This window comes from Dermochelys coriacea, chromosome 2 (genome assembly GCF_009764565.3).
Source record: "Dermochelys coriacea isolate rDerCor1 chromosome 2, rDerCor1.pri.v4, whole genome shotgun sequence".
NCBI classification, from domain to species: Eukaryota; Metazoa; Chordata; order Testudines; family Dermochelyidae; genus Dermochelys; species Dermochelys coriacea.
In genome coordinates, this window is record NC_050069.1 from 270,279,762 (window position 1) to 270,292,612 (window position 12,851).

The 12,851-nt window shown below is 52.6% G+C and overlaps 1 protein-coding gene across 1 annotated transcript in view; it reads right to left on the bottom strand.

The window, feature by feature from the left end:
• Positions 1-8,698, bottom strand: part of LOC119850768 (protein KRBA1-like) — a 47,013-nt gene extending 38,315 nt beyond the window's left edge. The window contains 1 exon segment of the mRNA XM_043507073.1: positions 8,373-8,698. Within this exon segment, the coding sequence (XP_043363008.1) occupies positions 8,373-8,399 (27 nt within the window). The 5' untranslated portion in view covers positions 8,400-8,698.
• Positions 8,699-12,851: the final 4,153 nt, after the last annotated feature.

Here is a 12,851-nt window from a genome sequence, read left to right on the forward strand (position 1 = left end):
GACAAAGCTCTGTCCTTGCCTCCGTGGGTCCCATGTTTCCTGGAGGATTTCGCTAGCCTCAGAGACTCACTGTGACCCTCCACATAACCCTTCTCTCTCTAGAGACAAGGGTCACAGTCTACTGAGCCATTTTCATCATAAGCCAGCGAGGGAGGTGGGGAGAAGTTATCCTTCCTTGCACAGTCTCTGTTGTCTCCCAGTCTCAGTGATTAATCAGGGGGCAAAGGTGGGGGGGGAGCCCGGGCCCACCCTCTACTCTGGGCTCCAGCCCAGGGACCCTAATAATATCAGCTACGGTAGCTGACCTTTTAGAAACATGACATGTACAATTCACTGGGCTACTTCCCCCACAGCAGCCCTCGCTTCCTCAAGCTCCACTTCACCCTTACCTCAGGGCCTCCTTCCTTGTGTCTAATATGGTGTGTACTACTCAGCCTCTCCAACCGCACAACTTCCTCCCACAGCTCCTGACATGCACACCCACCTGACTGACTGGGAGGCTTTTAACTAGTTTCAGCCAGCCCCGATTGGCTTCAGGTGTCCCAATCAACCTAGTCTTCTCCCTGCCTTCTGGAAAGTTCTTAATTGGCCCCAGGTGTCTTAATTGATCTGGAGCAGCTGCCATTTCACTTATCCTGGTACCAGGGATTTGTTTAGCCTGGAGCTAATATATCTATCTCCCACTACTCTTCCATAGCCATCTGGCCTTGCCCTGTCACAACAGTTATCAAGTTTGTGGACAATACCAAGCTGGGAGGGGTTGCATGTGCTTTGGAGGACAGGATTAAAATTCAAAATGATCTGGATTAACTGGAGAAATGGTTGGAAGTAAATAGGATGAAATTCAATAAGGACAAATGCAAAGTACTCCACTTAGGAAGGAACAAGCAGTTGCACACATACAAAATGGGAACTGACTGCCTAGGAAGGAGTACTGTGGAAAGGGATCTGGGGGTCACAGTGGATCACAAGCTAAAGATGAGTCAATAGTGTAACACTGTTGCAAAAAAAAGCAAACATCATTCTGGGATGTATTAGCAGGAGTGTTACAAGCAAAACGCAAGTGAAGACCTCCGATGAGAAGAAAGAGTACAACTGCACAAAGTGTGCATCATTCAGATGCTTACAGAAATGTCTATTGTATCACTATTTTGTTAAGAGAACTATTCTGGTTTCCTTGGAATAACATGGCTGGAATACAAATGAGTAATTGAGAAGTTTAATTTTAGTGTACATTTGAATGAAGAAAAAAACCTGTTAATAACTGTGTATCTAAAGATAAGTTTGAATGCTTGTTTCTGAAAAAAAAAAAGCTGAAGTGTAAAGGAAGCTATTCTTGTTTATATACTGTGTTACAATAATAAAGTTTAAAAATTTTGGAAAATAACTCTCTTTATTTGTGTCCACGTTTAAAATAAAGATAGCAAAATGATAGCAAATTGTGACAGGAGTGACCTAATCCATCACAACTGGCTACTTTGGACCAGAGGATGGGAAAGGTGAGAGGTTGCAAAGCGTGACAGGAGTACCCCATATATCACAATTTGCTATTCCCGGACCAGGTGACAGGGCAACAAAAAGGAACATCCTTACCTGTCAGTAACTGCTACTGGTAGCAAAATCTGTTGGAAGCAGCTTTTGACATTACCCCCCGCCCCCACGCTCCGATGGCAGAGTGAAGACCCCAGACAGGTCAGTGTGGATCTGAACTTACTGACAGCAGGTTTAATCGAGAGCACATTGAAAAATCTCTGTTCAAAGAATGAGCTGAGTGCTGCTCAAAGCCCCTGATGTCTCTTTGCCAAGGGAAACAGGAGCCTTTGCTAGTGCTCAGAGAGTCCTATGGGATCCTGGGGTGAAAGGTGCAATGTAAGTGGTGTGGAGCATGGTGATGGTATTAACCGGAGTGGGGCTGTTAAAAGAGGCACCCCCCCATCTCACACCTTTCCACTCCCGCGATTGCTGTAGCGCTGCATCAGAGCCGTATGCCAGTCCGAGTCTGATCCTGTCCACACTGATGTTACACCAGAGGAACTCCACTGATTTCGGTGTCCACACCAGAGTGAGCAAGATCAGAATCAGGCTCAAGATATGGAATCCAGGGCAGAACGGTCCCCCAAAAGAGGAGGAAAGTGGTATAGTATTTCCCCTTCCCCCAGATCCCACCCCCTTCCTCCCATGGACTTCATCAGGGGAGCACAGCTCCCAGCACAGGCCTGGGCCCTTACATGGCATGTTATAAAACCACAGTCTGGGGGTAGATAGCAATACCAGAGTCCGGGATGGGGTGAATATCCCCCATGGAGGGAAGGGGTTGGGATCTGCCAGGCCTAGAGCACCCTGGGAATCAGACATTTGTAAAACAGAGTTTGCTTTTCAGAGATGCCCGACCCTGTCGGAGTGCCAGGCTGGAATCTGGCAGCAGAGAGAACAAAGGGAGGTGAGCAAACGGGTCTGTGCCCCGGGGAACGGAGACAGACTCAGTGACTGGGCCAGTTACCTTTGGATAGCTTCTGACATCTCCACCACCACCTGACTGAGCACAGATAAGGGCTGTTATCCCACTGCACTGGGGTGATTCAAGCCGGCAGGTTCTGGAATGCTGGCTTGATTAGCAAACGAGATCGGTTATTGACAGAAATAACGATGGCACGAACCCACGCAGCATGGGTCTGGATGGCACTGGACTCTCTTGCAAGACGGCTCCCAGGAAGTCTCGGGGCTTGCGTTCCGTTACCATACCCGATGGATTTTGAAAGCTGTCAGTCCTGGCTTGTAGTCAGAGCTGAGCTGCGATTCCTGTACTGCGTGCTCTGACAAGGCCTGGGACCAAACTGCTCAGGCCCCACAGTGCTGGGGAAGCCCCTCTTTGCCTGAGATTTTAGCGGGGGGGATCAGAGATAGGTATGCCTTCTGGCTAGCTCCTGGAAGCCAGCACTTAACTGGAACACGATTTCCTTGCTGCCCTGCTACTCAGCCAGGTTCGTTTTAAGTCAGCTGTACAAATCAATCAGGGGAAACTTCTCCCAGAGAACTGCCTCTAGGCAATGTCAGGCCAATGACTCTTCTCTTCTCTGCCTTGAGGGACGGTTCAGTCCCGCATTTTAAACCCAAGTTTGCCTGGGTCTCACGCTGATCTCCCTTCCCCTAGAGGAAGTTACTGACGTCAGACGTTGACATTGAAAGGAGGATGTCATTCATGTTCAAGAATTCACTTCCCCCTCTTTGAAGGCGACGGTTGTGTGCCCTTTGTTCAGAATCTGGGCCCACTCTGTCCCATGCCTGGGTCCCTGCAGGGCAAGAACTGCACTGGCCGCTCAAGGCTACCCAGAGATCCCTGGGGTAGGAGCCCCGCTAAAGGGCAGCAGGGTTTGACCTCTGGAAACCCCGTGTCAAGATCAGGACAGAATGGTACAAGCGAATGTGACAGGCCTCCATGCCCTGTTAGCAGAACAAAAGGGTGGGGATAGGGGGTGTGCGGGGTGAAAGTAGGTGTGGGGAGAGGGGGTGTGTGGGAAGGAGGAGAGGGTGCGTGGGAGGGGGAAGGGGAATGTGTGAGTGTTTTAAATAACTGGGGACCCACTAGTGATCTGAAAACAAGTTCTCAAAACCCCCCAAATTAGACACTTCTACCCCAGGCTCCGCCCTGAAGCATCTGCCCGTTGCTGGAATCAAACTGTTTGATCAAATATTCCAGAAGGGTTTGCTGCCAGCTCTTCCACTGACGCAGCTGCTCTTTCAGGCACCAGCGGGGACCTGGACCGTACGTGCTGGGGTATAAAGGCTGTTCTGCTCATATTTCCATCCCAAGGCAAAGGAGGAAACACGGCCAGTCTCATGAGAAAGCTTCTTCTCATGCTACTTGGGAGAGGTGCATGTGTACGAAAACCATCCAGACTGTTGGGCGCTGATCCAAGCTGGCCGCAAGCCCCACTACCCAGGTGGGTACTGTCAGGTAGAGGAACAATCCCTTCCACAAGGAAGCTGCCACCACAGTCAAACTTCACAGCACATTTCAAACAAAACGTTTCAATGCTAGAGATGGGTCCAAGCCACCAAGTTCTGATCCAGAGCTGGAGTCTCCCAGCCTTCGGTCAACAGGGCAATTTGGTTTTGCACACAGAAAGCCATGCAGCACGTAAGGCACGTCAGGTGATGGGCACTCTAACTGCAGTACATGGACCAATGTAAGTTGCCCCCAGCAGACCCTGACAAGGCCAATGTTCCCAGAAGTGACTAGTGATTTTGGGTGCCCAACCTGAGACGTCTTAAAAGGAGCCTGATTTTCAGAAAGTGCTGAGCACCTGCCCTCAGAAAATTAGGGCCCTTTAAGATTTCTCACCCTGGGCACTGAGAAACTTGGACATCCAACATCACTGATACCCACAGTTCCTACGGTCCACCTAGAGCAGCAGGGAGCCATTTGTAGGGCAGGAATCCACATTGTACTCAGCAGCCTGTGTCATCCTTTCCTTGCCCAGGTGCAGTAGCAATAATTATCCTTTGCCTCTATTGCGAACGGTTTCTGACCCAGGTGTGCTTGTGCGTACGTGCACCGTCAGATGCCGGACTAAGGTATCCTTGGGTATCCTCTCCCCCCGCTGCCTGTTGACATTTCACTGTTCCGTTAAGGCTCCTTCAGGGATGACATGACGCTGACGAGACATAATTAAGTCCGACACCGTGATATTTTCAAAAGAAGTAACTTTGTCAAACCTTTAATGCTATGTGCTCCTTGGCTTGGCTTCCTGTGGAATGTGTGATAATCGTTCATGGTTCTTTAACAGCCTGGCCGTTCGGGTTACATCAATCATGCAAAGATTAGCCAAGGGCATTTGCATGTTAGGGCACAGGAAGAGAAAACCACCTGGCCCTTTCATCTAAGGATCTCAAAGCATGGTAGAAGGCTGGATCAATTACACTTCACAACCCTCTGCCCCGAGGAAGGAGGCAAGTCTCATTGTGCTGGGGCCAGCACAAAGGCCTATGCACCCCACAGACTCTCAAAACGTGACTCAAGCAGGACTTCAGGCCATGTCCACACTAGGCAGAGCGGTGTCTTTTGAACATGTGTTAACTAGCACACATTAAAATCCTAGTGAAGGCAAGGCAAGGGATCATTTTAATACGTTAGCTGGTCAAGATAAACCCTTAGTGCAGAGTCTACGGGGAAGAACAAACATTTGTGATCTGGAACAAATATGAAGGGAGTGTCCCAACTAGCCCATACAAAGGTGTTTAATCACCGCGAGTTAACTGGCAATCAACTAGCTCGAGGCAAAAAACTATAGCAAAGACGAGCCCCTAACTTACAGCAGCCTCCCTGGCACTACCCTCATGGACTGCACCTCAGCCCCCAAACCCCACAGTGGAGAGCACTAGCTGGGAGTGCCCTGCTGCCCCTCTCCCCACCAGTACACCTCCCTATGTTGGGGCATGTATCTATTTTGCACATGGGCAAACGAATACACAAGGCAGTGGGGTGGGATGGGGTGGAGAGGGAATAATCAGGCCCACATGCATTTATGTCAACGTGCAGACTCCCTGCTCTGCACACACTTCCCTGCGTGTGCGTGTCCGGGCTGTGGGGGTGTCACACGCTGTTTCAGGGACAGTCACAGGTGAGTCATGACACGTTTTAATGCAATGTTGGATTCCCCTTTCACCTTCCCCTTTTGCCCATTGGCCTCATGTTCTCCCCGGGGCTGGGGAGCCTCCGAAGGAACACTTCACCCCGCAGTATCTCGTGAAACACAACCTGCCGGGCCCTATTATGGTGCTTTGATGCCCCAGCCTTGCTGACGTGACACTGACAACAAGCTGCCAGGCAGAAGGCTCGAGTTTGACGGCAGGGCTGCTCTTCCCAAAGACCAGTTGACATCATGTCACCGAACAGGGCAACTGCACTGACCCAGCTCAGGATGACCTCTGCTGGGCTGAGTGCCCATTGTGCCGCTGGTCAGCGAGGGCCAGATTCGGATACCCTCGCTCAGACCGAACGGTGCCTGATTTCACCAGGGTTGGTGGAGCTCACACTCCTTCCCGAGTCCCACAGCACCAGCGCAGCAGCTGCTAGCTGACCTCGGTACTGAGAGAGGCCAGGGGCTGCCTGGACTCAGAGGCCAAAGTGGCCTCTCCGCTCTGTGCTGGGCAGAGGCAGGCTGGGGTGCGTGTGTGGGGACGACCGCCCTGCCGCTGTCCATATTGTATCCTGCACAGGGAAAAACTGAGGGCTTCTCTCTCCATGGGCTGGCACCTCCACCAGCCCTCAATTCACACAACTGTGTGACTCCATTTCAGAGATACCAACCAGCCCGTACATGAACAAATATCATGGGCTCCTCCTATAATATCTGCTCTGGTGAGATCTGCTCCAGGGCCCCTTCCCTGCTGGTATCCATGCCCTGACTGACACCACCTGCGATCTAGCACGTCCACCACTGCCCCTCAGCTGGGCAGGGCATGGAATGGCGGCCGTGGCATTTCTTCAGGTGCTGGACGTGTGCCCCCTCCCCCTGCCAGAGACTCCCCCATGGCTGAACCCATCCTCAAGTCTAAAAAGCCTCTGAACATACTAGCTTTGTTTGCAGTTTCATCCTCTGCTGCCCCTGACTAGGATCATTCCCTGAACCCCCTTTTTTTAAAAAATGGTCCCACGTCATTTGGCTCTTGACCTGCTGTTTGCTGCTGTTTTTAGCTGTGTTGTGTTTAGTCATCCAGCAATAAAAGGCTTGAAAGAGAACTAAGAAAAAGTTGTCTCCAGGAAATTAATGTTGTGTAACGTGGTTGTACAGTGTGTTTCATTTCTCCCTCTAGTGGCTAGACTATATTGAGGATAACAGCTTACTACTGCTACCAACTTTTGACGCTCCTGCTCCATTAGTTCAAGAGGAAAAACTGTGCTTTGGTGCCAAAGGTCCCAACTTCAAACCTTACTGGCTACCACAGTGAGGATTACTGTAATTCTTATTTGTATTTAGGGTAGTGCCTAGAGGCTACGACTGAGATCAGAGTCCCATTGCGGTAGGTGCTGTACCAACACACAGTGAAAGCCAGGCCCTGCCCTGCCCTGCCCTGAAGATCTTACAATCTAATCAGACAAGACAGTCAAAGGGTGGGAGCAGAAACAGAGATGAAGAGATTTGCCCAAGGTCAATCATGCAGCAAGTTAGTGATACAGTAGAACAGAACCCAGGTCCTTTGAATAGCAGTCAGGGCCCCATGCACTAGACTGCATTACGTCCCCTAACTGAGCCCCATGGCACCTTGGGGTTTTGCTTTTGCTACTGAAAGAAAGAGCAAGAATCTCGGCATATTTTCTCCCTTTTTTACTACCCCTTTTCAGGAGATGTGGATGGTCTCTAGCCAAGCACCGGGCACAGCACAAAGCTCCATACAAAGATTCGCTCTCCTGCCCAAACTGAACAAAGCAAGCGCTGGCTGGTTTGAGGGCTCATGGAAAAGCAAGAACTTTGGGAATGCACTTGGGAGTTCTTTGCGACAGGCAAAGCACTCCCCAAATGGCAGCCATGGGGAAGGCTGCACTGTGAGAGGCGTTTTTGCTGTGGGAAGGCAGGCCGTCTGCCCGGTGACAAGTCAGGCTAGCCATCCATGTGCCTAATGGACAGCCTTTCCCTGCACAAATCTGAGACTGCTGATTGCAGGCTGGTGAAAATAGCAACATTTCCGTGCCAGACAAGCTCCTGGGATATCTGTGTCCCAAGCATGGAGTGACCCTGGGTCATTTCACACAGCACTTTCCGGCATGCACATGGCTCAGTGAGGGCAGCCCAAGGAGAAGGTAACCCTGGGCAGTGCCAGGCAGCACCACACACGTCTCCAGGGTGCTTTCCAGTGAGAGGCCACCACTGGCAAGTGCCAAGTAACTCTGATCGGTGTCACCCGCTGGCATTTTCTGAACCCCAGACGTGGGGGGGGGGGAAAGCAAATCTACACGGGTTGTTCTTTGGAAAGCCCTCTTTTAAGGGTCCTGGTGCCACCCAGCACCGTTCCCAGCACTGGGCCGCGCAATCTCCTGTTTTTAACCGCCCCCACCCCCCTACCTCGGGAAGTGTCCGGGTCTCCTGGCCCTTCAAACCTCCCTGCTCCCCACTCTGGATCTGGGCGACCAGCCTGACCGGGAACAAGGCAGCTAACCGGGCCTCGTTTATCACTCCAGGGACCAGCGCCCCAAGTTCTGACCCACACGCCCCAGGGCCCGTCGGGTGCCCCTTTTGGAGGCCGGGGGCTGCCCGGAAAGCAGGCGGGTGCCTGACTCCTGCCAGCCAAACCCAGCCCAGCCCCGGCCGGCCCAGCTCCCCCCGGCCAAGGGGACCGAGCTGCGCCTCTCCCACCCGCGCCCCACTCCTCACCTGGGCAGCGGCGACCCCGCCGGACATCTCGCCTCCCGCTTCCCCCGGAGCCCGGGCGGCCGGGGCTGGGGCGGGGAGGGTCGGTCTCTGCCGGAGCGGCTCTTCCCCCGGGCGCTGGGGGCAGCCAGGGCAGAAGGACGGAGCCAGGGGCGTGGGGCGCCCACGCAGGAAGGGGGAAGCTCCGTGGGCAGAGCAGGTCCCTTGTCGTCGCCTCCCTCCGTGCGCGGCAGCGAAGCATCACTGGGAACGGTCCTGCCCCCTTCCCGGCCAGCCTCTCCGGGGGGGACTACACCTCCCAGCAGCCTCCCCGCGCCCGGAGCGGGGCTCCGGCTCCGCCCGCCGCCGGCTGGGGGGTCCCGGGGGACTGGGGCCCTGCGAGCCGCGCATCCCTGCCAGCGGCGCCGGGCCGGGCAGAGCGCGCCGGGCTGCAGGGGAGCGGAGCATCCTTGCATTTAGTGGGGGATTGGTCCTCCGTTGAGCAGGGGGTTGGACCAGATACCTGCTGAGGTCCCTGCCAGCCCTGAGCTTCTCTGAGTCTGCGGTTCCATGAAGGGAAACCCAGCCACTCACTGCCCCTGGGCTCAGATGCCCTGGGGGTGCCCGGCTCCGGCTCCCCCCGGCTCGGGCCCCAGGGGTCCGGGTCTCTTCCGCAGCAGTCGGTGGCGTCACTGACACTAAGGCCGGAGTAGTACAGGCCACTTGCTGTCACTCTCTCGGGCTGTTTTTTAAAACCAAGAGGGTGTGTGGTTCTAAAGGATCTGCTCCGGGGATGATTTGGGGGCAGCTCTCTGGCCTGTGTGATGCAGGAGGTCGGACTAGATGATAAGGTGGGTCCCTTCTGGCCTTGGGATCTGTACATTTTCTGCCCGGGTAGTCTGGGAGCTGTCTCGCACACCTCCAGCCTGGCAGGGACATGCCATCTCTAATGCAGACATATTGATTCCTTTCCTCCCCCAGGCACTGATGCGAATGACTCTGCTGGGCCTGTCAATAAACATTATAAGGAATCAAGCAGCAACCGTCGGTCCAGAGACACCCCCTCGCTACAGCAGCTGAAGGGTGTCAGTGTGCACATCCTCCCCAGAGGATAGCCCATTGCTCATGGACGCCTCTGTAAACACCACTGGGTGAGCCGGAAGGAAGGAGGCAGGGCGTGAAAAACGCTTTTAGCCCATAAGAATCACACCTAAAACATAAAAAGGGTGAATAAAATATAATGCATGACCATGTATACCCAGAAAGGGATAATCACATCCCAAGCAGTCATTACATATGGGTCGCCAAGGCATCAGCATCACCAAGGTCACCCAAACTGCTGTGAACACACCAGACCATAGACTCATAGATCAACCGCATGGTGTAGAGAAGAAGGAGGAAAAGGGAAACAAGTGGGGTTGGGGGCTGGAAAGAGGAGACTGCAACTCATCAAGTCTACGCGGGTGGAAACGTTTCCAAGGGAACAGATTTCTGTCAGAGAACGCAGCTTTGACAAAATTTGAAGCATTCCAGGGGAGTGTAGCAATTTGATTGAGAAATTATCAACATGATTCCAGTCATTTTGAGAATGTAAAAATATTTGGTTTGGGCTTTACCGTGTTTACTTACATACTTACATTGTCACTTTTAATAGAAAAGTCAAAAAGTTTCAGGGTTATGACGACATGGCCTGGCATAATAACATGGTAGAAGAACATAAAACAAATATGTAACAGTCCAAATAAAGCCAAAACATTTCAGTGGCCCCCAAATGAAATGAAATTTCTTCCCTCCAACCTCAGGAAGCTACTCCCTGGTCTGGGAGGGAGGAGGGGGCATTGTGGGAGCTCTGCGCTTCCTTGCCAGCCTCTCGGGGGGCAGGGTCCTGAGTCTGGGCGGGGGTGGGTCTCAGCCCCCGGGAGCAGGAGTGGAGGCTGACATAATCCCACTTGGGTTTCCCAGACCCTGGGGGCAGCTCCAATTTGTGCAGAGCCGTTTGCTGCTGATTCAGGGAGCAGGGAAAGGGGCTGCAGGGACCGGCCCTTGGAATCTAGGAATCCTCTGCTGAGCCCACTCCTGCAGCCACAGATGCTCGTGCTGCTGGGATGGCAGCTGTGTGTGCCCCTCCAAAATAAGATAGGGCCAGCAGGGAGATTTTATTTGTACCTGTGACAGATGTGCAGAGAAGGGAGACCTTGGGCATGTGCAGCAAGTGGGTTTGTTTACACCAGCGGAAACTGATTTAAGCAGCAAGTGCACTGAGAGACCTGAACAAACTAGGACACAGCTGTTTTAAAGTCACTCCCTGTCCAGCAGCCTGTGACGAGAAGGCCCCCAACTGCCAAGGAGGCTGTTGTGTGATCCTAGAGCCAGAAAACACTTGAACTGGTTGAAGTAACCTGGCACCAAAGCTGTGCAGCTCAGTGGATGGGAGATGTACATTTGAACTTCATGCGGTTCAAACTCTTGGTTATGGAATTCTGGAAGGAGACAGATAGTTAAAGGTCTGTTGATATCTCAATTGCCGTCAGGAATTTGGCCTCATAAGAATAAAGATCCAGCCCTCGGCAGCATTGGGCCAACTGTAGCACTGAGAGTCCATGTGCTGTTTCTCTCTGTACCTGACTTTGCCAGATGACAACGTGGTTCCACTGTGACAATCAGGGTCCAGATACCCTGGGGAGAACAGGGGGGTCTCAGCCCCAAAGAGTATGCCCTTGAATCAACTTGTGATATGCAATATTTTTGTACATAAAAGTGTATGAAGTAAGGTATCATAAAAAAACTGGTGCCACGTTGGTCATGAATATCATCGCGTGATGTATCTACGGATGGTGTGTGGAATTCTGTATGTGTGCGCTGGAAATATGTGCCTAAAGTATGTTTGGGAGCAGGCTTGATAAACAAGTTTGGCTTAGACAAAGGAATGTGAGTCCATCTGTCTCGGTCAAGCTTTGTAAGCCAAACGACAAGGAAAGTACATTTACATGTAAAGTAAACAAAGCAATTACGCTAACAAGTGACAGCTCAGTGAGCAAACCCCTCAGCCTGCCCTGGACAGAGACTGCACCCCCAGCAAGTCTCCATGGCTATGATGGGAAAAACAATGGACTTTGTCTGTTTGCTCCCCATGTGGTTCACCATTCTCGTTACCCATCACTTAGGGGACATAGGAACAGCATCCGAGTCAGAGCCTGTGAACAGTGGGTCCTCTTGGTCTGAAGGGCAGGAGCTGCTGCAAACTTGCTGCAAGTGAGAAACTGTTTTAGGTGAAGATATAATTTGTTAGAATTGAGTTTTAGTCACTGGAAAGTGTGTTTTGCTTTGTTTTTTTGTTACCAGCCCTGTCACTTTTCCTCTTGCTTAGTATCCCTTTCCTCTCTTTTCTTTGTTAGTAAGCTTTCTTGGTTTTACTATAAAGTAACCGTCACAGTGCTGCATATTGAAACGAAGTCTGCAGCTCACCTAGCTGGCTGGTGTGCGCTCTGTCTCGCTGGAGGCAGCAAACTTAATTTCTGTGAGTGTCACAGTGGGAGGGGACGGATGCTGCAAAGAGACACCACTGGGAAACTCAGGAACTGGGGTGCACATAGGAGGTGAGTTATATGGGCCCGTGGTTCCCATGCTCCACCAATATTCAGAAACGTGGCCCCGGCTCCAACAATATTTGTGCTTATATTTTCAGAGCTGTCCCTTTCATAGGGCTGGGGTGGGATCTTGGGGGAAGGGGTGGAATGGGGGCAGAGCAGGGGCGGGAAGAGGGGGAGCAGGGCGGACTGGAGCCGGGTCACATGTTGCTGCCAGTGCCAGGCCCCCCACTAACCCCTCAGGCTGCCCTGGACCCCGTGTTCCCCTGAAGCACAGGGCCCCACAAAGTACGAGGCCCAGGGTGGTTGCCCCAGTCCGTCCTATGGATGGGATGGCTCTGCTTGGATCCGTTCTAGACACCACCAAAAATTATACAAACCTGGCACCCATGGGTGCACTGACTGTTACCTGTGAGCCTTGCAGAGTCTGGAGGAGTTTGCTGGTGATGCTGACACACACAGTCTAATCTCCAGCAAAGCTCACTCCTGCTGAGGCAGAGAGGTGACGTGGTGGCTTGCAGCTCTGGGTGTCATGAACACCACATCCGCTCACTGTTTCCATCCTTGCATGCAGGCGTGGGAACAGGACGTGGAATCGTGGCATCTGGCGCCTTTACAGCCCCTCCCCCCCCCCCCCGAAACAAACACCTGAAAGAGAAATTCCTCATCACACTGCAGAGAGCTTTCTCCACCCCCTGGGTCCAAGGCCACAAATGGTTCACTCCAGCTGGGAGAACAAAGGCTGGCATGGAAAGACCCCACGCCTTGGGGTCTTCCCCAGTGTCTGTCTTTACATGGGGCAGGGCTGGAACCCAGAGCCCCATGCAATGGTCATGTGACAGCCCTGGTGCTCACAGGGCAGGAACAGGCAGGGTGTACCCCACACAGAGCATCAAACCTGAGACATGAGAGACTT